This window comes from Xyrauchen texanus, chromosome 37 (assembly GCF_025860055.1).
Source record: "Xyrauchen texanus isolate HMW12.3.18 chromosome 37, RBS_HiC_50CHRs, whole genome shotgun sequence".
NCBI lineage: Eukaryota > Metazoa > Chordata > Actinopteri > Cypriniformes > Catostomidae > Xyrauchen > Xyrauchen texanus.
This window is the reverse complement of record NC_068312.1, coordinates 29,501,042-29,526,673: the sequence shown is the minus strand read 5'-3', so window position 1 is coordinate 29,526,673 and position 25,632 is coordinate 29,501,042. Positions and strand designations below refer to the sequence as shown.

The window sequence follows — 25,632 nt, the reverse complement described above, 5'->3', positions numbered from 1 at the left end:
TTCATGCTATTCTCCGCGGCATCCATGCACAACTCACTACGCCCCACTGAGAGAGAACCACATTATAGCGACCAACAGGACGTTACCCCATGTGACTCTACCCTCCCTAGCAACCAGGACAATTTGGTTGCTTAGAAGACCTGGCTGGAGTCAGAACTCATGACTCCAGGGGTGGTAGTCAGCGTATTTACTCACTGAGCTACCCAGGCCCCCAATATATTCAGAATCTTAAGAAAACAAATCTTTCACAAACTCTACTTCCATAACGATTCCATTACCGATTCTTTTAGTGCTTTTGATGAAGAAATATTTGGAAGTAACAAAGCAAACAATGCTGCTCTCCATGTCATAATTCAAGTTCATAGAGTTCACACAATCTGTCTTGTTTGTTTAGGTTATATATATGTTGCATTTGTGGTCACTGAGATCACATTTTTCCCCATTATGATGGTTGATGTGAAAATTAACTGAAGCTCCTGACCCGTATCTGCAGTGATTTTTTACATTACACTGCTGACACATGATTGGCTGATTAAATAATCACATGAATATGTACATGTACAGGTGTACCTAATAAAGTGGCCGGTGAGTGTATATAGCCATACAATCACGTAACAAGTGATCATTAATAATTTGAAGACAGCTCATTGCCTTTTGACAATTTGTCATCTCTACAATAATCAAGTCTTTCAATCTAAAATACTTACATACCCATGACCGGAGAGTATGTGCTAAATTTTTTCTTGGCTACATCTTTCACGGTTGTGTTGAAAAATTCTGTTCCAATTTACAGCGATACATGTTAGTATGTGTGTTGATGCCAAGATGTAAAATGTCTTGTAATTGATATTGGTGCAACAAGGGAGGTGTTTTCTCTCTCCCTCTTCAGCACTGTTCAGAATATCAGGACTCTTTAGCCGAAAAATGTTTTAGTTTGACATGGTTGAATTGCTCCAAAGCATTTTAAAAGCAAAAATTATAGTGTAGAATTCAAATGTGCCACCATATTGTGGGAAGCCCAATTTAAATCGCACCTGTGAGACGCTCTGTGCTATCCTGTCACTGGAGCTCGCAGCCCTGTTGACGCGCACAGATAGAGCACAGCTTCAATCACTCCAATCACCCTGCACACAACCGTGTCCCACATGAGAAGCATATTTAGCGCTTATAAAGCAAAATTAATACCGTAAGGTTGCTGCTTCGGATGACAGAAATATGTACGGATGTGGCTGGCATTAGAGCGGTAAAATAAATGTGCATCTTAAAAAATATAAATAGATCATTACATGTTGTATCGATGACAGCGCATCGTTGGTTAACAGATCGATGCATAGATCCCAATCGATGGAACATCACACCCCTACAAAAGAATACGGAATAATTCAATTTTATAAATTTTCTTTGTATAAAACACCACTATTTAACAAAATTAATTGTATCAACAACCATCCAGTAACTATTCTGATTTGAGATATCATGAGTCTTAAGTACACTTAACACAGTAATAGTTATTGGTTCATTTCTTGTTGGACATGAAATAATGAATGATTTGCGATTTTATAATTTTTTTTTAATTAGCTTAAAATTAGGGGTGTTCAGAACCGGCTCCATTCTTTAAAAAAATACCATAATCATATGATCTTCGTGAATTTCGTTTTTGTTAACGGTTCACATACGTGCAATTTTCTGCCGATGTGGATGGACCACCATTTAAAAAATACAATGATGGTGTTTCCAGCAGCACTGCCTTCTGTTGGGTCCAGTGTGAAACACACATTGCTACCTGAACAAATGACTAATGATCTTTTCAATCTACAGGTCAAAACACATGGTGCTTCTGGTATAGTCCGATTCCCAAACAAATGCCTCTTATGAACTTATTTTATAAAAGAATAAATAAATGAAATATTCTATTACATTTCTTGTTTTTGAAATGTTATTTAAAACACAGCTAGGATCAATTATTGGATTGCATATGTCTCTAAAAAGTCTGCAAACACACCTTTAATATCTGCTCTGTAGAAACCTGAAATTATCTTATCATTTGGCAACAGGCTGCAGAGGGCAACAAATGCAATAAGGAACATATTTCCAAATAATTGTTCTTCAAAATAATGGGTAGATAAAGAATCTTTAATTCTCATCCCTACTTAAAAGAACTGGCTTATAAGAACCGAGTCCTCTGTTTGGGAATCAGACAAAACTGTTCACACTGTGTGTTTCGTGCTGCTAGTAACTGTGTTTTGTGCTACTGATGGTAGCGCTGGAAACACTTTCAGAGTATTTTAGCACTGTGTTATTTGCATCGGTTTGAACTGGAAATGCAAGACTCGAATATCCTTTGGTTCTGATTTTTTATTTATTATGTTGCCAAACCTAACAGTGGACAAAAGCAATGAACCTCTTTTGCATACAAATTGATTTATGGGAAAAAAAATAAATAAAATTACTTTAACTGACACTGACACAAAATACAAACGGCAAATGTCTATCGCTAGTCAGAGGCAGATGTATGTGAATTCAGGTGCTCGTTTTGGCCAGAAATTTGGATTTGCCTTTGAGTGCAAGATAATTCATAGTGTTTTTGTCAACTTTAAAAGTCCACTAGCTCTACTAAAGGCCACAAAACTCCAATTTTGATTTAATGGTGTATTTATGCAAATTTGGCTGGATAAATCTGCTGCATTAAGCGGTAAATCATTTGATTTTCCATAATATTGTAGATTTTTTACACCCCTGAGAGTTTAAGCATAATGTGGTGCATGTGGGCTGGATGCGGCTGGGCTCTTACCTGCTGAAGGGTGTGGCGGAGAATCGTCCCCTCTAAAGCATGAATCCACTTCTCCCGCTCATCTGCATCACGGGCTGCGGGGCAAATATCCAAAAACACATCCATTAGCAACACACAGACAGATTGTAAACACACACAAATGCACACGTAACATGAAGAGTGGAGAATGATACTGCGGATATGTAAAGGTGACAGTCGGAGGCAACAACAGCTCTGTTGTCGTGTTCCGTTTCCCTTTACGAAGACAGGTAGAGTTTCAAGAAGGCAAGACAGGGTTGTGGCAAGTTAAACAGGAAACCACAATTAAAGCCTCTGCCCTTGAGTAAATAGAGAGTGTAAATAATGCTCTTGACTGAGTGTCTTGTAGAAAAGAAGGACAAAACTTCAGACAGTCTCTCAGCGCTTCAAAACGACAATAAATCAAGCATAAGCTATAAAGCCTGCAGTTAGTAGCTGTCATTTAGCCAAAGTTATCAAAGAACTGCCAAAAACTGCCATCATTAACTCACCCAGCCAGACATTGTTGAAAATATATGACTTTCTTTCGGTAAATAATAACTTCTCGTCATATGGTTTCAGAAAACTTGTATATAGCCTTTTTGTCCATTTTGAAGCTTGAGAGGCAATTGTCACCATCTACTTTTATTGTACGGAAAAGTGCAGCCTGAACTTTCAGCAAACTCTCTCCTTTAGTGTCCATAGAAAACATAACATGAAGGAGAGTAAATGATGACCGAACTCTCATTTTTAGGTGAACTATACCAATAAAGTAGTCAGTTTTAATATATAAAATTACTTTGTCCAGCACTAAAGTATGTACCGTTACACAGTTTCAAAAGAACTCAGTTTACAATAGCATTCACAGAAAGGGGCATGAAATCCTCTAATGCCAGGTTGGTTTGATAAAAGCAAGGAGCCGTAACACAAAGTTTACAGACAGGTATTAACCTAAACCTCTCTTTTGTAGCCTTTATTATTTATAATTGTCTTTAGATGTACATTTAATAATTTCCCTAGGGAGCAGCACAGAAACAGCACTCAGTGTAAGATCTAGCTGACATTTCAATGGATGATGGAGCAAAGCTCAGCAGAAAATCTCAAAGCTTTTAAGAGCACAAAGCCTGGAGAACATGTGTGCACTGACACACACAATCCCATTTCTGCAATAATAAATTCAGATACAGTAATCACTCAAGCTGCTTGTGTGTGTGGAGGCGACCTTAGATGATATACTGTAACAACTTCACAGCACAGTAGCATCAAATATACACTAAACCAGTTAATAAAATCAATGTGCATCAGCCAGAAATATATAAAAAACACAAAGTGGCTCAGTAGCTTCTAAAAGGTTAAGAGAAAAGCCCATCCTTTTTACCTGGTTGTAAAGAACTGAGACATTTTCATTCATACAGGATCACAAGAGCATCACACATCTATGGAACATGCTTGAAAGCAATGTCCCAGAACTGTGTGATTCACAGTCCAAAACAAACATGGCCCCTCCCGGCCTCACTGGCACCAGAGCTGAGATCACATGGCTCATGATGACAAGTTACCTATTTATTAGCCAATAAGGTTTCACTAGTAGAGCTATTGGAGTTGATTACAAAATACCGTACTTGTTCGCTATTTTGCAATCAGGATATGTTCACTGACCTAAAGACCAGCTCAACAGCAAAACATTGAGTACCACACAAAATAATAATAATAATAATCCTGTATATAAAATGCAATATTGCAACTGCATTTAATGCAAATAGCTTTGCATACTTTCACTGCTTTATTTTTTTTCAATTAAAGAGATAGTTCACCCAAATATGAATATTATGTAAACATTCAGGGACACTTATGACAGTCCAAATTAAAACTGTACATCTTCCACAAAAGATGTTAGGCATAATGTTTACAGTCACCATGTACTGTAATTATATGGGGGAAAATACAATAAAACAATGTTGACTTAAAGTTAACATTCTACCAAATGTCAGTCATATAGGTTTGGAACAACATGAGTGAGAAAATTATTTGTCATTTTGGGGTTAACTATACCTTTACGTACGTTACATTATTTTGAGCAAAAAGCATCAAATATTTAATATGATATAATTCAGCATTTAGTAGCAGAAACTTGTTTTGAAAGCAAGGTGGAGCAGGTCTTTAAAGAGTAATGGCAGACTTTAGAGTGGAATCCACCTTATGCAACGTTCCCTTCTAAAGACACCCCAACATTGTGAAAAATTAGAAGAGAGAGAACGACACGATCAAACAGCCTATGATAAAACATTAAATCATTTACAGAAATTCCTAATAAACGTATTAAACATGACAGCCATTTCTGCAACATTAGCAGCTGTTGTCTAATGGTGACATCTCTCCGCCAGGCTCGCTAATGAGCTCCTATAAGACGTTAAATGACAGGGAAACTACACACTGCAATGTTCTTATGGGTTACAGACAGCAATGGGAGAGTGTGGTGCATGGGTGTGTGTGTGTGTGCGCGTTCTCTTCTGCAGTCTTTCCTAAACTCGCTGCAGTTTGCATGGAAACACAAGCGTTTGACTACAGAAAAAAGGCTTTTCGCATCTGAAATTGCTGATCCAGGACTTTTCTAAACACAATCATGGGTAATCATGTTCTATGTTTCACAGGGTTCATACTTTACCCTAGGTTAGAAATTAATCATGGGTATCAAGGACTCAATATTACCCACTGCACATTGATAAACCGTAGGTTAATGTCCTTATTTACATATATATGAGGTCCAATTGATTGTACCAATACAGCTTGAGGATGGCACGTGACCCATTTTTATAAATAATTGTTCATCTGTGGAAATTTTGCAATGTAAATTTGCTCTAGTTGTTGTAGTATACTCAGTTATTTGTATGCATGTCGTCTTTGACTTACACTGACACCTTGGGGCATGGATGCAGTATCATTCAAATGCAAAAGTTTAGTTACAATGCCATTGTAGAAATTCACTATACACATTTATTAAATTAATTATGGCCGACTGAGTGAAAATGTCCAAAAACAGGATGGTTACTTAGTTTAGTATGAGTTATATTCGACTAGTCATGTGATCATAACACCGCAACCCCAATGAGGGACTCCTCTCCATGCAGAACAAAACAGCTTTTATAAGGGTACTGATTTGACTATAGTATTCATCTAATGTAAGTGGTCATGATTTCTTTATATACGTTTCAAAATTACATTTAATTTCTTTAAAATTCTCATAACATTTACTCACCCTCATGACATCCCAGATGTGTATGAATTTCTTTCTTCTGCTGAACATAAATTAAGATTTAGAAGAATATCTCAGCTCTTAAGAGCCATACAATGCAAGTGAATTGTGGCCAGAACTTTGATGGTTCAAAAAGCATATAAAGGCAGTACAAAAGTAATCCACACAATGCCAGTGGTTAAATCCATATCTTCAGAAACAATACGAGTTTCTCCAGTTTCACTTTCTTCTTTTGTTTTTTGGTGATTTGCATTCTTCGTGCATATCGACACCTACTGTGCAGGGAGGAGAATTTATTGAATAAATGGACTTGAAAATGGATTGTTTCTCACCAATCATATTTCTTCTGAAGACATGGAGTATACCACTGGAGTCTTATAGATTACTTTTATACCACTTGAATGTACTTTTTTAAGCTTCAAAGCTCTGGCAACCATTAACTTGCATTGAATGGACTAATAGAGCAGAGATATTCGTCTGATAATTTTCATTTGTGTTCTGCAGAAGAATGAAAGTCATAAACTTCAAGAATATTTAACGAGGTAGGCACTGTTTATGATAAATTGTAACACTGTATACATTACACTATGGGGCAAACCCTGCTCTGGTGGAAAGTTTCATAACCAAGGGTAAAAATCGATGCAAAACCTCTTTCAATAGTAAAAGTGTGAAACATTGCTAACGTGAAACATTTATAACCCAGGGTTGTAAAAAAAGGTGGTAACCCGGTGTTAATAATCTGAAAAGCTCTAAAGAGAAACATGATCTTGAAACCTGTTCTATGTCTTTCCCTCCCTCTTTTTCTCTATTATTTCTTTCCCCTCTGAAAAATGAATGTGTAAGTTGATCTTGTGCACCATGAGTACACTATCTGATCCAGGGAGCTTTTAACTGCTGACTGTGTTTTTTTTTCTTCCAGTCAAGTGTCTGAGAGGAAAACAGCTAGAGGCTTTTAGCTCAAAGAAAATAAGGGGCTATCAGGCAAGGCCGATACTAGGCCAAAGAAGAATATGATGAATTATAGATGGCCCTCTAAATAGCAATTACAGTGTAGTTCCTCTGAACCGCCCCTGAGGCTCACGTTGTGCGAACTTCTTTATATATATATATATATATATATACCCGTCCTGCTGGTCAAGCTCACCTAATTCTCAAATTTACCATGCAAAATGAGAGGTTAAATAAATGCGTACTTTCAAGGCTGTGAAATTTCCAAGTTCACATTGCTTTTATCGTCCTGTGAGGGTTATTCCACCCTAATTTCCATTTTACAGGTCAAATTCTAGTGCAAGGTTTTGTCATTTCTACATTCTAAATAATTTTTTTACCCAGAATGCTGGGTTAATGGCTGGGTCATTGGAAGGCTGTGTGCTAGCAAGGACACGTCCTTTGAAGGCAGCGGTATATCGAGCGTCCTCCTTTAAACAAGCCTCGTTTAAACGAGACAAATGAAAACAGAACTTTTCATGGTTGCTATGACAGCCACTCTTTAACAAGTGTGAGCGCTTTCAGTGAGAAGGGAACAAAGTCCCTTTGGAAGGAATTGTATGAGGTACATTTTAGGAGGGTGACGTAGAGAGAAAAGAAAATAGATTTTTACAGGTGTAATTTCAGTCTATAATATTTTGTCTTAATTATATATTAATATAATTCTACATATTATATACTCTGCACCCACCTACTGAGGTACTTCAACATGGGAATTAACATTACTTTTTATTTGAACATTATATTTTTGGGCAAATTATATTGTTTTTTTTAGACAAATTATGTTAATTTACGTTGAAGCAAAGAATTGTGGGTTGTGAGTGCCCATGAAGAATACACCTCGAGCATCCTCTGAATTCCCATGAAAGAAGGACACATTCGAAGGCTGCATTTGAAGTATCCTACTCGCTTTTCTGAAATGAGACAGCCTCGATGATATATGCGACCGACAAATGGAACATCTGGAGGACGCAGACCTTCAAAACGAGACACAGCAAGGGTGAATTCAAAACTAAATTGACCGACTCACTCCAAAGAACAAAGCTCTTAATGTGGACACTCTGAAGAGAGCGTGGCACTATTGTATGATACTATTGATTGTATCCTTTACTAAAAGTCTTGTAAAAAGGGCCCTTTGTGAAAAATCTTACTTTTGTTTGGAACAACCCTTTGAGTGGCGTCCCCTTCTCTAAGTGCCCTTCAAGGATGCAAAAATGCTGTTTGGAAAAGGTTTACACCCAGAGAGCCCGTCAAGCAATGTCCAACAGCGACACAAGGTAAAACAATTTTTCTTCGACATCACTTTATAAACGTGAATACTGTCATCATATATTGAACTGGAACAGACGGTCAAACTGATACTGGTTGTCTATCCACAAGTACCAGTGCACTGATCTCTCTCTCTCTCTGTCTCTCAAAACTTTTGAAACACTTGCCTGAAATGTTTCTCATGATCTAAAAAATATTTTGATCTGAAGATGTATGCTTAAATGTTTGAAAAGGGTTTTTAAGACAAAAATATAATTGTGCCACCATATTCATTTATTTCATTATAAAACTAAAATATAATAATAAAAAAAAAGTTTTTGTAATTGGATGACTTGGACCAAACTGTGAACTCCTTCAATACTGTTTAAAAAGTATCCAAGGGTGACCCCTCAAGAAGTTGGTTGAGAAAATGTCAAGAGTACATGTCTGCAAATTCTAGACAAAGGGTGACTACTTTGAAGATGCTAAAATATAACACAGTTTTGAATTATTTGGGATTTTGTTTAGTCACAACATAATTTACATAGTTCCATTTATATTATTCCATAGTTTTGATGACTTTACTAAAATGTGAAAAGAAAAAAATTATAATAAAGAATGAGTGTGTTTCAAAACATTTGACCGATACAAAAAAAATATAGATTTTTATCTTACAGCTAAATCTAATTATACAGATTTTTCTGTAGAAATAAATTAAAACAATAACCATTTGAGGTAAAATTAACCCAGCATATTGTCAAAATGAGCTGACATGTTGGGTTGTTAAAATATGTAACCCAACTTGCTGGGTTAGTTTAAGCCAACATGGGTTCTGTCCAATAGGGTTATTTTTAACCCAGCTAGATTTAGAGTACATTGTGACATCTGATAATGTGGTATTGTCTCAGTGGGCATCTTACTGTAATCCTGATGATGTTATGTCGACACAAACATAATTGTTTTTTTTTTTTAAACGCCCAATTTCCCATCGGTTTAATCCCAACATCAGAGATTACAAATCCCTCAGCACTGACCACAAACACAGCTGAATCGTAAAATTATTTTAATACAATTTGTCACATTCAGACAAACTTTTGACAACCAGCATAAAGTCTGGTCAACATTACAGTTTTTTCTAGCCAAGAGGCAGAACACACAAGTGCCTTTCCATCTTGTGTAGCAGTAACTAAACTTACTGCTCATGGCTACAACAAGATAACCTACTTCACTTCCCTTGAGGTCACACTATGTAACCCCTACAGAGTATATGCCAAGAGCAACTGATGTAAGAGCAAATTAGGCTGCATCTCTGGGAGAGTCCATTTAGATCAGGCAGCACAAAACCATTTCCGCTGTAGGGTAAATGGCTCCTGATATGAGAACTGATAGGATGAGTCCTGAGGGTCCAGAGAGGTGGATGGTATGAGGAGATTGTTGAAACTGAAGTCTGAGCTCCACACTCACTCACTCAAACACACACATGCACACACACAGTGGGAAATCTGACACCATAGGATGGGTATGCCTCTGTTTTTCAAGTACTGAGACACCATTACTCCAATGACACAATACACTTTAAGCAAACATGCTACACAGAGTTCAACATTGAACTTTGCCAATTAAATTGACAATTAATGAAAAGAGAATAAGAAATGTTCATTTAATATATGCAAGGAAGCAACCAGCAATCACGTGAGATGGAATTAAAGGAATGGAAATTGTGTATTAATTTACTTACCCACATGTTGTTCCAAACCTGTAGGTGGTATGTTAGTCTCAGACACAATTCTTTTTCATTGCATCTTTTTTTCAATGAAGGTGAATGGTGACTGAGACTAACACACATCTCCTTTTGTGCTCCACGATAGGCTGCAATTCTTCCTACATCTCCTTTTGTGTTCCTCGGAAGAAAGTCATATGGATTTGGAACAAGATGGTGGCGAGTAAAGACAGATTTTTCATTTTGGATGAACAATCCTTTTAACCCAAAACAATCTGTAATAAAAGAACTCCACAACTCTACATAATGGCACCAAATACTGCATACATATTTTCAAAACCTGTTACTGATAAAGACGAATAACACACTCAACCATTCATAGTTAACTGTTCCCCACCGACAACAAGCCAAGAGCAAATAAAACCAAAACTCCATGTACAAGTTTGACACTAGTCGTTAAAGTAAACAGCAATATTAAATGGTTCTAAACAGTTTATCGCAGAAGCGGCAAGCAGGTCCCTACCAAGCGTGCCCTTACCCTTCTTACTGTAAAGCCACAGCATACAGTGTCGGAACATAGCAGTGGGTGAGGGCATGAGGAGAGTGAACACACCCCCGGAAGGCAGATGCCAAGGGGGTGGAGGAGGACAGATGAGCCAGTGAAAGAAGGTGGAGGCTAGAGGATAAAAACCTGGAGCTCAGCAGTCAGCAACCTTGCGTAACTCCGTGGAGGACTGCAGAGAGCAGAGAAAGGATGGGAGAGATTGTCCTCCCTGTTTCTTGAAGTGTTCTTCCAGCTCTTTATTCCATTGTCATTGTGAACAATTCATTGCATTGCTGTTGCGCTGGAGGTCAGCCAGGAAAAAAGATGAGACTCTCTGCTCTCTATATGTAAAGCTGCAAAATCTGCAGATTGTTCCAGTCAGTGGTCACGGCTGAACACGGAGATAAGTTCAACAAATGCACCAGGCCTAATGCAATGTTTGAAATTTGTGATATAAGCGCATGCGTGTAGGTAGCATTTGCTAGTTGCTGATGTCATAATCCTCTTTAAAATCTAAATGGAAAAGAGCATGACGTGGAGAATGAGTAAGCAAGAGCAATAAAAACAGAGTAGGGAGAGAGAGAGAGAGAGAGAGAGAGAGAGAGAGAGAGAGAGAGAGAGAGGGGGCACACGTGAGCATCCGGCGTAAGGCTGCACTATAAACAGCGATAAAAGCGGCACGGCAGGAGGTGCCAGACATAATGAAAGAAGAGAGAGGAGATCAAGGAGACAAAAGCCCTAGAGGACAAGAGAATGGAGCACTCACCCTGAAAATGGAAAGTCTTCTGGTCCACAGTAATGGTGAAAGTGCTGTCGTCCTCGTCATCGATTCCAATCACAGCTCCCTGCGAAAGAGAAACGCAACAAAAGCCATTCAGATGGAGGGACACGTCATTTGCTTCCTTCACTACATCAGCAAAGAGAGAGAGAAAAGGGGTGAGAGAGAATGGGTGGAGTAAGGGAGAGGAAAAGAAAGACAGGAAGGGAGTGAAACGAGAAAGAGAGAGACAGGACGATGACTGCAGAACAGTCTGTAGGTACAGGACCAGAGGAATCACATACAAATATTAAACCTGATGCACCACCACACGATATTCTAATATAGGCTATAATTCACAAATCCTAAGGCCTTGCCAGACAAAATATCCTCATCAAAAATTAAACAGCACCATGCCAAGGTTTTATTAAGGAAAATGTTGAAAATCTAAAGGCAAAAAGCAGTCTTGACTTTAAATGGATATTTTCCAAGCAGTGGTAACTGAGAGGAAGAGAACAAAAACAGACGCTCAGATCTGATTAGACCACAGGCTTCCAGCTAAATAAGCCAACGCCCTTAGCACTTTTAACGGCTGTCTTAAATTTAAACTGTCTGTCACAGCTAACTCTCAAGCGATATAGAAAATCTATTTTTCATTTCAGTGTTACCCTACAGCACAACTTTGCATTAAAGACAAAAACACACACACACACACACACACACACACACACACACACACACACACACACACACACACACACACACACACACACACACACACAAACCTCCTTTAGCAACAATCAAGAACATTGATTGCAATTTGTTGTCAGATAAAGCTGAACTTTGTCAAATGACAAATGGTTTAATAAGTATTACGAAAAAAGCAAATACATATATGCATGATGTATCTTTATGTATGCAGTAAACAACTAAAGCCATGCATGTATGCCATGAATATTACTAGATATACATCTAAAAACAATCCTCCTCTGCATTAAATGTACATATTTCATAACTGTCCTCTATATTCTAAACTGAAGTTTAATGCATAGTGTGCCCTCTGGTGGTACTTTTCACAGCATTTGCTCTAATATGCATTTCTAAATCATAATGAACAAGATGCATGAGAAATGCAAGATTCTAAAAAAAAATTTCATGCATAGTGAAGCTTGTTATTTCAACAGAATGAGCACAATTGTGCACAAACATCTTCTCTGTAAATTCTTCATTTGAACTAATCAAACTAGGAAGCTGCTAAATTGCAGAGTTTATTTTAGTTAACAGATCGTTGTAATTCTCTATTCTTATTTAAACACAAAATAATATATCACATCTTTTTTTATGTTTTTAGTTCATACTATATTCTTGGTTGAAGAATTTCAACTGTAGCTAGCTACATGACAAAATAAGAAAGTGTGCTATATAATCCTGCATTTAGAGACATACATTCATATAATCAAATCACTAAATATTCAAACAAGAACAATACGGGGATAAAAAATTATGTACAATTAAATAGAAATGAATTAAAAGAGTGCTGCTCCAAATTAAAGATGACGTTTCTTACCCGAAGTCGCACACAGCCTCTTCTGGAGCCACGCATCATCTTGTCTTTAGACTGAAGAAAGAGAAAAAAGAAGTATCAGAGCGCATTAACTTTTGTTGAATAAGCAACAAAAGTGTTGGAATATGCCCTAGTCTCATTTTACTGAAGATTTGTAAAGTTCACAAATTTCACTAAATAGCTTTCACAATTACTTTGGCTTCTGGAACTGGAACTCTTGGCTATATCTTAGAAATTAAACAATATTTGTAAACAACATGGACTTGAAGTTATACAACTGAGACACATCAGAACTTTTAACATTACTATTTGCCTTCTGATATATACATATATACATACATACACACACACACACACAAAATCAGTACATTAAAAAAAAGGAAAAGCATTAATATGCAATATATAAACTACCAGTAAGTAAAACGTTTGGACACACCAACTCATTCTTTATTATTACTATTTTTAACATTTTAAAGTAGAATAGTAAAGAATAGTCAATCCTCTGGGCATGCTATTAAAGGAGTTCTCATATATGCAGGACACTCGTTGGCTGCCCTTCCTTTACTATCCTGTCCATCTCATACATTTAAAGAAAAATTTAATAAATGTTAGTGTAAATAAATACAAATGTACTCACAATTTGTGTCTACAAATGGAATTTTTAAGCATTAGCCTTTTTAGAACAGATCATGACAAGCAAATTCAGTCAAGTCCACGTTTTGAATGGTAGTGTATAATATTATGACATGCTTCAGAGTTTTACATAATGTAATAAATGTAACAAATAACACAATGTTAATACACTGAAACCTGAGATTTGCAAAAGCAGACCTTTGATGGGGGTACTAGAATAACAATTAAGGTATTTTTAAAACATGAAAAACTATGTAACTCTCTTTACAGTTTCTCTCATTGTGCCGAGTACTTAATTACAGTCTATTGCTAATCTAAACAGGTACTGTAGATTAACCTTTATCTTGTTTTTACGGTTTCACCAGCAATAACCATGTGTACGAGTACTAATTGTTGCCTTAATACTTCAGTTTTACAGGAGTTGCTGGGTCTTGTGCGTTATGTTATCAGTAGGCTATTAGCTATTCTTATTAGATAGGTGAACCAGAGTAATACGGGTAAAGGGTTACTTTTTTTTTTTACTTTGTTATCAGTGAAAATAAACAACCGCAGCCTCAATTATATGGCCCATATGTAGACATTAATAAACCTCCGAGCTCTAATATGTATGGATGGTTTATTGATGATAACTATTGCAGCTCTTAGCATAGCTGTTTGTTTGGTTTTAAAACACTGTAGAGCTTTCAATAGACAAATATGAAAGCTACAAATTGTGTGTTAACACTGCAATTACTCTGAAGCGAACGCATCCACCCTTCAAATTTGGCAAGCTAAACACTACACTAGCTTTTTTTCCAAGGGAGGTGGCATTCCCGTCGGAAACATAGTGATTCTAACAGCTTATTGGTTGACGCCTTTCCAAGTAAAGCTCGAATTGGCTGGCGTCTCAGTCACTCAAGCAAAGCCCCACCCAGACCAGCTGAGATTCCCTACTCCTGACAGGCCTGCAAGTGCTCGTTTCCTTGTCGGCATTTACCGATTGCAGACTGACAACCAAAGCCTCTCTTAGTTCTCTCAAGAGTGCGACAAATACTTACGGTGTAGTATGAAAGCAACCCGGCGTTATAGTCCAGCACGAACCAGCGATACTGCCATCCCTTCATTACGTTAGTCCATTTGCTCAGCGGCCCCTCCATGATGGACGCCATTTTTACACTTAGCCTGAGTGCTCGTGGGGAGGAGCGCGCGGCGAGTAAAACCATGCGTCTGACGTCACCTACTGAAAGATTCTCACACGTTTCATTAGTATGGATAACTTTATGATAACTTCTAAAGGACCTCTAGGAGTAATGATTTGGATGTCACATATGTGCAAGATAACATGTTGTGTTGTGGATATTGATATTTTAACACAACGGTACAAATACATGTATTTGTAATAAACATACGTTTCAAACGATTTATTGTTTATGTAAACTGGGATATAACATGGGCAATCTGAGACACATACTGTCTAAATAATAAACGTTATATTAAAGTATCAAAAGTTGCATTTACATTTTTACATTGGAATACACCCAGTTAAAAGTGTGTTAGAGAGGTTTGTGTTGTATATTCTTGTGATTATTTTTCAACAAATGAATCCCCTGTCCTTTTAAAAATGTATATTACACTATTATTGTGCTAGTTCAAGAATTAAATTGACAAAGAAAATTATAATTATGCATTTTATTATTATGGGGAACTTTCACATATATATATATATATATATATATATATATATATATATATATATATATATATATATATATATATAAGACATGGAATGGCTAGGCTGAATTTTATGTATACTTACTCCAAGAAGCAACATTTTTCAAACAGGTAAATTTTATGCTTATATATATATATATATATATATATATATATATATATATATATATATATATATATATATATATTAGCTATTTTGTACATAACAGCTTTTTTTCCTTTTTTCTTTGTGTTACATGTATATTGTTTTTATGTGGTTTCTTATCTTGTTAATAAAACATATAATTGCCTGTAAACCTCATAGTATCTGGCACATGCTTATACATCACTTGATCAATTGTTATGGTGTCATTCATGAAGAGAGCTTATTCCAAGACAATGGAACTTATGTGTTTAGTCATGTTGCCAGAGGCATATAGCCAAAGCAATAATTTGTTTAACTGTCATAAATTAACTGTGCAGAGTGACAAAGAAATATATATGAAGTACAGATAATTTATTATTGTATTGTTTATGGGGTTAAACTTTTATTTCTTTCATTGGATACTGCATTTTGGTGTATACAAATTTTTATTTTTTATTTGTATTTATTTAATGACCTTATTTAAAGTTTATTATGATGAATCCCTATTGCTCTTGAACCGAATATTAATTTATTTTTGTGTGGTTTTATTATTATTATTATTATTATTATTATGTAAAACCTGTTTTAATGTATACCCTGTGTAAATTTCCCACGGAGATATAAATTATAAACTTGAACTGAAGTAGGCTACCCACTGAGGCAACGGGGAGACAGTTATAGAATAGAATAGAAAGTTTTAATTGTACTCTTGTAGGTCACTGTGATTAATTATTAATTCAAAGTTGCATATTTGAACACTACGTTTAAAAATGTACTGAGGTATACTGCTCTCTAGTGGTTATTCTATCATCTTGTAAAATATGCACTACATCGCCAGGGGCTGTTCGATATCAGAAATTTGGGAATCGACTCCGATGCATGGTTTTGGAATTATTTGAATCGATTCCAAGAGTCCATTTCAGTATAATTTATTCGATTCCGGGGGAAAAAAAAGACGGGAGGTAAAGTTAAATCTCACAATAAACTCACTACAAAGCATTCTTTGCGCTATTTATAATAGCATGAATGACATTTACTATTAAAAGGTCCATTCTATGATTTAATCAGGGCCTATATGCACATACCAAAGAACGATGCTTCAATCCCATGAGATAAATTTGAAGGAAGTTTGAGGTGATTATTTATTTAAATAATCTTAAAACCGCCATTTAACCTGCATTAAAATTGTCTTTTACCACTCATGAGTTCTTATAATGAACAGTAAATGTCCACTACCGTTTGTACACTGAAATAATAAAATAAATAAATAAATACAAATAAAATATATATATAGCTCAATGTTGACACCTGTCACTATTCTTTACTCTTTGCTCTCAGAGATTGCATGATTTAGCAAGCACAAATCTTGAATGATATATTATAACACATTTACCTCTGATATGACACTTTTAATTTCTTGTTAGTTGGTTCCCACAGTGATAGAATTTGTGTTTTCAGACTCTGGAAAAGTCATGGAAATAAATCAAATCATAAATTTCACTGAAAAGTCTTTGAAATTTCTTAAGTGAATATAATTTTTATTTATATATATATACTCTGTTCTTAATTATATATTCAACTAGATATTACATTTGTGTAGAGTAAAACTTGCTTGCAAGCCTTAGTGATATCTGAATTCTTCTTTTTAGTCTCTTCTTTTCAGTGAATCAGTCAAGCCAATTCACAATTGAAGGATTCATTGCTGAATCTGAATTTAAATTTGATTATCCATTTATCACAAACAACTGCAAAAATCATGAACATTTAGGGATGAGAAATTCTATAGTTAATTGTTTAAAATCAAACTTGAAAAGTGTGAACATTTAGTGTGCTGATTATCGTATAAGTGGCATATTTTAAAATGTCATGCAAATCCACATCCGTTTCACTACTGAAACAGCAATTGGTTCATAACTTGTTTCAAGGTCACCCAAACCAATCAGGGTCCTGCTTAGTTAGTAAAATGTTGAAATGTACATATATAGGAGATAAAACAGTTAATCCTGTTAACTTGAAAATCAGATTTGCATGCTCCTGTGTGTCTGACCAGTCAGATCTGTGATGTCTTTGAGCATGATCTGGAATAACAAAAGGAATCTTTTTCTAATTAGAGTTCAGATCATGACTAAAGATGGAGAGCAGCTCTTCTCAAACATCTTTTATTTGATCAAACAAAGAGTGTCTCTGAGAGCTACTTTGTTGCATTGGGAGCAGAACATTCTAAATTAGAGATTTACAAACTGAATGTAAGGATGAGCTCACTCTAAAGATACTCCGATAAAACTGTAATTGTGGGTTATGTAATTAACAAATACTACTGTCTATTTTGCTTTAAAAAGACAAGCATTACTATTATTTTAGCTCATATTAAAGGCTAGGTTATACTTTGTTTTTCTGCATGCCGTTTTGTCTTCTGTTAACTGGTTTGTGGTATGAACATGAATGATACTTCAAATTGTGTGATTGTTGAGGAGAAGTGTGTTACTTTTATGAGCAATCATATATAAGATTATCACCTGCCGGATATTTAAATGGGTTAAAAAGTCCCATAGACTTGCATTAAAAAGAAGACTTGGGGGTGGGCTTATTTGACATGGGCCAGTAAGCAACTATCTAGCAATTGTATAGCTATTAAATTTAAATATGCTTAACTTCACGCCAAATATACAATTAATTAATTTAATGCTAAAACAAATAGTTGCTTTGCCATTTACCAAATTGAATTGTTTAAAACATAAACTAACTAAATTTTAAAGTTCATACTCCTCAATAAGTTATTAAATACTTTACATTTATTCAGAATTCATAATATGGACATTGTTTAAAGTTTATTTAATATAGTTTGATGGAAATTTATCATACAATTGAACTGCGTAAATCGTCCAATTTTGTGTATTCTCTTTCAAGTGAATTGAAAAAGATTATAGAGTTATTTATGTTCATATAAAGGTTGGAGGAAGAGAGCTCAGGATTCTTCTCCACTGGCAGACTGTGGGACAATGGTGATATTCTTCCTCGAGACACCAGAAAGGTAAAGGAAAACAGTTAAAAATAACCCATTCCGGATATATCAGCCAAGTTACTTTTATTTAATTTTTTTGCAGATCAATGATTGATACATTTGAAATACATATGTGACTCCTGGTCTAAGTTGCCCTTAAAATGGGCAATACATCTGTATGACCACAAAAGCACAGATATGAATACAGACCAATCACTGGAAGGCCATAATGAAAAGCAGCTGTTGAGGTTTTCTGTGGAGACATGGAACCCTTACACTAACATGGTTTGGATACCTAAAGATACCAGACTACAAGCTATACTTGTAGTTACTGTGCTCCCAAAACATCTTAATAGGAAATAAAAGTATACTGTGATAAAGGTGGAGTTCTTAAAGGAATAGTTCTGCCAAATCATAAAATGTGTATGAAATTCTTCTTTCTGCAGAACAAAAACAAAGAATTCTTTGAAGAATATCTCAGCTCTGTAGGTCCATACAATGTAAACGAATGGTGAACAGAACTTTGAAGCTCCAGAAAACACATAATGGCAGCATAAAAGTAATCCATTTGACTCCAATGGTTAAATCCATGTCTTCAGAAGTGATATGATAGATGTGGGTGAGAAACAGATCAATATTTAACTCCTTTTTGTTACTTGATATCTTCACTTTTACTTTCTTTGTTTTTTAGTGATTCACATTCTTCGTGCATATCGCCACCTTCTGGTTGGGGCTGGTCAAAAGTGGAGATTTATGGTAAAAAAGGACTTAAATATTGATATGTTTCTCAGCCACACCTATCATATCACTTCAAAAGACATTGATGAAACCATTGGAGTCGTATGGATTACTTTTATACTGCCTTTATGTGCTTTTTAGAGTTTCAAAGTTCTGGCCACCATTCACTTGCATTGTATGGACCTACAAAGCTGAGATATTATTCTAAAAATCTTCATTCTACAGTGTTCTACAGAAGAATGAAAGTCATACACATCTGCGATGGCATGAGGATGAGTAAATGATAAATGATGAAATGAGAATTTGTATTTTCGGGTGAACTAATTCTTTAATATTAAACAGTACTTGAAGTCACAAAGCTAAGCTGCTAATGGGTTGAGACAGCTCCCTGGACTCCTCAGCGAATGTGTTAGCTATTAAAGCAGTTGCTTATATTCCTTTGAGATAAAGTTGTTTTAAGTTTATTTTACCTATCCTTTGAAATTTTTTATGCAAATTTGCAGGTAAACATATATAATACTTAGCTTCTATGTTTAGTACTTAGCATAGAAGCTATCTCAAATACTGTATATCCTTTCTTTAGGGTTTAAGCAGGTGTTTGAAAATCATTAAACAACAAGAGTATTAGAGAGTCTCCTTTACTCTGACTGTAGCACTACCTCTGTATGAAACTCATTTATATACTTATATGAGGTGTATTCTAAAACTAATCATACAAAATGAACTAAAACGTCTAAATTTTTTTAATTGCAATTTACCTAATCAGCAACAGTGTCTTATTACTGTCTGGCTAATACATTTAATTAAATTGTACATGCAGAATTTTCCTTATGAATAAACCATTGTTCATAAATGGCTAAGCTATGTTGTCATTCATTAATAGAAAAGTTTAATTTTGAAAAGAAATGATATACATGTGGTTTCGTAACACATTGTCAAAAAGTTATAATTATATTATAAGCATACAGTAAGAGGTCATATAACTGGCCAATATACAGTACAATAGCAACAACAACATTTACCTAAAAATAAGTTTGAAATGGTCTGTTTATTGAAATGGAAAGCCCTTCAGGTTATGATTCTCTAAGGTTTGTACATTCCGTGGAATGTGACAGGAATGATGACATCAACCTCTGCGCGTGCTATTTCGGTCAGGTCAGTGGCATTGAGTATAAGGAGAAACGCTGGCCTCTGGGCAACCCCTGGTTTTACCACAATACTCAGGAGAACACCTGGGGAAAGCAGAAGGAAAACTTATTTATTGTATTTCAAGAGAATAAACAAGTCTCAAATGTTTTTAACGTTTAATAAAAGATAAGGAATACCATCATCTTCATCTTTAGCATCAGGACTTGGCACAAACAGTGGTTCAGATGGATAGGCATCTGGCTCCTGCCATATCCATGTTTCTTTGCTTTTCACATTGAGCTTGCAAATCTTAAAGCCCACAAAGACAAACAAACTAGGATAAATCACAAATAGAACACATGGTGAACATAAAAAAGGTTTTCACCATCTTATAACACCCACCCGGTCCGGAACAAAGTGGTTCAGCCCGAGTCCATAAGCAAAGGTGTAATTTTTCCCACAGTATTTGCTGTAGTTGATTTGAGGAAACTCAAAAGCTGTAGCACAAAAAGAACCCAAAGTAGAAACACTTTTAATCAATACATTTTATTTTTTATTTCAGTCAGATGTTTGATAAATGGCTTACATTTTTTGATTCTCTCACACAGTTGGCTTATTGCTAATTTTTGAGAATATGCATTTCCATCTAATCTCAAATCTAGAGTGAATTCAGGTAATTTGGGCTACTTTTTGCCATGGTTGTTTTTTCCTTTCACTTTGACATCCATCCTTGTTCTCCTTGGGTGAGTTCATGAGAAATGTAGCCATGTCCGATTGGAGACAAATTGTTCTTTTTGAATGAATCAACTGATCAAGTTCGCAAAACCTAAATGATTTGTTTACAAATTTTGCTCAATGGCACAATGATCCGGTTGCAGTTGTTCTTGAGTTAGAAGCTCACTGAAGGGGAAGATAATCTGTGGCTAAATTTACACTACATATTTCGGACTGTTGCTAACATAAAGCTATCAGATGGCTTGGAATATAGAGCAAACGGCAGTTTTATGATACTTTATAATGTTTTGTATCCAGGGCTACCGGATTTGATGCCCTACGTATTGATGCCCTACATAGAGATCCTGGTGGATGGTGTGTGGGGGGGGGGGTTGTGTGAGCATGGTAAGATGGTGCCCCCCTAGGGAGTTGGTGCCCTACACAGACTGCAAAGTATGCTTATAGGGAGCAGCGGTACTGTTTGTATCCTTTTGAAGCTTGAAAACTCCAGTACCCATTTAAAGTAATTTCATGGAAAAGTGCAAGCAGCGCATTATTCAAAATTTCTCCCTCTGTGTTACACTGAAGAAAGACAGTCATAAAGGTTTGGAACAACATGAGTGTGTGAGTAAATGAAGACAGAATTACAAATTTTTGGTTAACCATTACTTAGGAGGAGATTTGGGGCTGAATATTTACCTTGTCGTGGTCCAGAGAAAAGAACTTCGGGTTCGAGCCAAACGGTTCCATCGCTGCACATGACCGCAGTGGCTGTTGTGTAAGGAAGAGAAACCAGATTCTTCCCCTGTTCTTCCTGCAAGTCAAACAAATGAATAGACTGTTGGATAAAGAAATAGATTGTTGGAATGGAAATACAGAGACAAAAAGATCAAGAACCCAACTGAATTGTTAATCCACTTGCTCCCGAGAAGAAATAGGAGCGCAAAATCTCTTACCCTGTGAATGTCCAGAGGCAGCACATATCTCCGGACTTCTGGCTGTGGTGCCCTCAGAGCTGCTTTCTTGACTTCCTCCCAGTTTTGCCTCAGGTTTGCCAAATATAGATAATTATACACAAACTCGTGCCTGTCAATCAAATGAAGGTGACCGCAGATGAACGAATAGATCAGCATTTTAGCTGCAGAGATGGCCATACTGACTGCCATTATCAAATGTGCAGCATATGCTTTGTGTTACATTTCTATGTTTGTTATTTTGGCACTAAAAATGACTAAAGCTTGTCCAAATATTAGAAAATAGCCCTCTTACCCCTTCCAAGTACACAGATCGACAACAATAAAGCCTTGGTCCTCATAACAGTTAATGTGATGGAAAACATTAAAGGCAGATGTTCTGAATTTGTGGTCGATGTATTCTCCAGGATTCTTGGTGGCCAAGTGAAACCACGTCTGGGGAATGTAACCAATTAAACAGGATTATGCAACACAAAATGCCTAGAGCAATTTTGGCCTTTGTTTTTCCCAAACATATAATTAACTTTTCAAATGTGATAAAATAAGCCTTGACTTACACCCATTCTGTCATTTGACTCAAAGCAGTCCATGTAATTTGTCCCTCTGATGCTCCAGGATGTCAGAAATTTCAGCAAGTTGATCTTCACAGGAACTTCAACAAGCACAAAGTAGTTCTCCGTCATGCCAAAGCTGCAGATGAGATGGGCAGAAATCAAATCTCTTCAACCAAATTTAGGATTCCACCAGAAAATCTTGCACCAATAACCAAATGGGATTCAGTAAAATGTCATGGTCTAAAAGTCTGATATTACATTGAAAACAAGGGTCCAACTTAAACCTGGAAATGAACAGGTTTATTATAATTTTTAAAACAAATGTTATGATATGTAAGATTCTGCACTATTGTTTTGGTCCCTAAACAGAACAGCAAATTTGTGACCATGTTAACTCCTTTGATTAGAAGGTCAGATTTCCTTGGGACATTGGATCATTATCTTAATTCTGGGTTGTCATTAAAGCAAGAAGGGGACATAGCAAATACTAAGAAATTCTGAATGTCGTGATAGTTTGTATAAAAGAAGAAAAGTGCAAAATAGAAGCCCTTTCACTAGTAATCTCAGATATTTAGACTCCAATATACATATGCATGCATATATGTAAAATATTGTTTTCTGAATTAATCTGTTCGTGTTTGCCTATTTACTGGCTATCAAAGAAATGTGCAACCAACCTGTGGATGTAGGATGGTTTGAACCGCTCACTGCTTGGAAACTGCACCACAATTGTAGACTTTTCAATTGGATTGGATTTATCTGATTCAACAAACCCAACAAAGAAAGTAGGATATCAAACACGTCTTCATGATGAATAAGATTAATTTATGCCAACAAATAAAGGAACCAACCTTCCTGTTCTGGAGGGATCTTGACAATGTTGTAGGCTAGTGACATGTTCTTCCCAAAGCAGTTTCCAATGTTATATACTGTACCATCTTGTTCAATGTGCGGATGTGCAGTCACACCATTGACTGAGAGATAATTGCATAGGTCCACCTATGGGCATGCAGAGATGGTAAATAATGTATTTTTTTGATAATGGACTTGAAACTAGGCAGCAGAACAAACACCTTTTTTGCACCTTCTTTATAGTTTCCAATGTGTCAGGATCAACTTTGGTTATGTAGTTGGTCTCTGTGCAGGCATAGAAATCCTCACCAATGGGGTAGACATTGACAAGGCAGTTGTCTGTCACCTCAATGCCTTGGAAGTAAGTGAAAAACCTGTTGTGCCAAACAGGATGTAACAAATCAAATGTAAGATTAACATACATTTATTTCCATAGTTATTCATAAGAACATCATTATTATTCCATTTCTGAATTACAATGAAAGAAATGTATTCTCCAGACCTGGAGAAGATGTTTTTACAGGGATCTGGATAGGCAGCAGTTCCAAACTCTGTGATCACAATTCTTTTCTCAGTCATGGCACGCACATAAGCATCAGTTCTGATAAACCTGAAGTTGAACATGCAAATTTAATAGGCTGTTTTGTTGATTGAAAATACTGAACTAGAATGTTGAATTGATAACTCTGCACAGCACTAGCATACTGCAATAATAATAATAATTTTCAAAATCAGTTAAATAATCTAAACAATTTTAATTTACTTGAGGAGCAAAAATGTACACTCAAAAACACATGTTAGCCTATCTTAAAGATTTTAAATGAATAAAACTTAAAATATAATAATTTTGTCTTGTTAAAAATAACTTGTCAATTTGATGGACTTTTTTCATTAAACAGAAATGCATAAATCTTAAAAATATATATATTTTTAATTGTTTAAGGTAATGTTTCAGAGATTAAAATAATTTTTTATTTTATTTTTTACCCATGTTAATTATTTTTTTTTTAATTATTATTGTTTTAAGCATAAATTTAAATATATAATAAAAAACAACAACAACATCAACAACTTATTATCTTACACAATTATGCTTCTCCTGTAAATTGATTTAGTTTTAAAGGATATTTATAATTTTTGCTGGAAAATAGTACAAAAATACTGTTTAAGAATTTTTTTCTTTTTTTTGCAGTGCATATTTCCTCTAACCACTACCTCATGTTACCTGAAAACAAATCTGTGTAGAGCAATCTTTCCCAAATACTATGAGTCATTTAAACTCAGGGTTACAATCCTTTCAGGCATTACTGAACAATTAATGTGGCCAGATAGAGGGCTTTACCTGCGGTAATAGGTCACATGTCCATCCTTTAGGTCAAATTTGTGCATGAGAGCCTGGCCATCAAAAAGGTGGTAAAACGGTTCATCTCCCACCTCAAAGAGCCCAGGGCCCAAGCGGAGCAGACTGCCAGTGAGCCAAGCAGGGATTTTGCCTAGAGAGAGAATGTTCACTTTTTCAAGCAAATTCTTCAGCCTCTGAATGTCTATAAAAAAAGAAACAGCTCCCAGATGGAAGACTTTGAGGCATCTACATAAGCCAAAGTAGAAAACTGCAGATTCAGCATGACATTTTTGTAAACATAAGTTCTGAGAATACAAAATGTGTTTTGAAAAAGTTCACAATACAAAAGTACACCTACTACATGCTGATATTACAGTACTGTGCATCAAAATGATTCACAATGATAGTTATTACAGTATACAGACCTGAAACTTGAGCAGAAATGGGCTCAGCCAACTCTTCACATGTCTCAAAGATTTTCTTGTAGCCACCGGCTGGGTGTTCAAGACTATGAATGAAAACAGATGTCCACATTTTTTTGGCATAATGAGCTAGACTAAGGTCAAAGAAAAGTACAACAACAACATCCAAACAACTCTGGTTTAAATTCATTTTTGGGGCATTTTGAAGATGCATTATGGAAATTCAATAATGAACAGCAAAGGTTTCACCATAAGCTTAGATGACAAAAAAGGAGAAGGAAAAGAAGAAGGAAAAATAAAAAGGAAAACAGGAATGATTACAGAATAAAAAAGCATACATTTTTGCAAACATTTACAATATATGAAGATGCCTATTCTTTAAAATACCCCCTAAACAAAGAGCTAAATCTGGGAAGTTCTTAAAAGTTCCATTACTCACCGGCTGACCATGTTGAATGCACATGAAAAACTGAGTAAGTGAGTAGAGTGTGTATAAACCAGATCTGCTATGTTCCCAGGCACTGCCACAGAATCTTAGAACTCCTCCTCCAACCAATCAACAGGCTGAGACAAAAATCC

General features: G+C 35.8%; 2 protein-coding genes across 5 annotated transcripts in view; both read right to left on the bottom strand.

Annotated features, from left to right (window-relative positions):
- The window catches only part of LOC127630765 (oxysterol-binding protein-related protein 9-like), a 40,591-nt gene extending 25,949 nt beyond the window's left edge, over positions 1 to 14,642 (bottom strand). For 2 of the 4 annotated variants that reach the window (XM_052108522.1, XM_052108524.1), the window contains exons 1-4: positions 14,532 to 14,642; positions 12,865 to 12,915; positions 11,307 to 11,385; positions 2,792 to 2,865 (exon numbers count right to left, since the gene is read on the bottom strand). In XM_052108522.1, the coding sequence (XP_051964482.1) occupies positions 2,792 to 2,865; positions 11,307 to 11,385; positions 12,865 to 12,915; positions 14,532 to 14,642 (315 nt within the window). Of the gene's footprint in view, positions 1 to 2,791; positions 2,866 to 4,166; positions 4,245 to 10,534; positions 10,608 to 11,306; positions 11,386 to 12,864; positions 12,916 to 14,531 lie in introns of those variants that run through there. The other 2 variants (XM_052108525.1, XM_052108527.1) reach the window with 2 other exon arrangements.
- A 4,976-nt stretch (positions 14,643 to 19,618) lies between these two features.
- LOC127630806 (retinal Mueller cells isomerohydrolase) lies at positions 19,619 to 25,553 on the bottom strand. Its single transcript, XM_052108601.1, has 14 exons — positions 25,493 to 25,553; positions 25,057 to 25,139; positions 24,632 to 24,782; positions 23,792 to 23,899; positions 23,522 to 23,663; positions 23,289 to 23,436; positions 23,115 to 23,196; positions 22,441 to 22,573; positions 22,179 to 22,318; positions 21,866 to 21,995; positions 21,609 to 21,723; positions 20,598 to 20,692; positions 20,393 to 20,504; positions 19,619 to 20,299 (listed from the first exon to the last, which is right to left on the bottom strand). Exons 1-14 carry the CDS (start codon positions 25,501 to 25,503, stop codon positions 20,151 to 20,153), a joined length of 1,599 nt encoding a protein of 532 aa, XP_051964561.1. The 5' UTR covers positions 25,504 to 25,553; the 3' UTR covers positions 19,619 to 20,150.
- Positions 25,554 to 25,632: the final 79 nt, after the last annotated feature.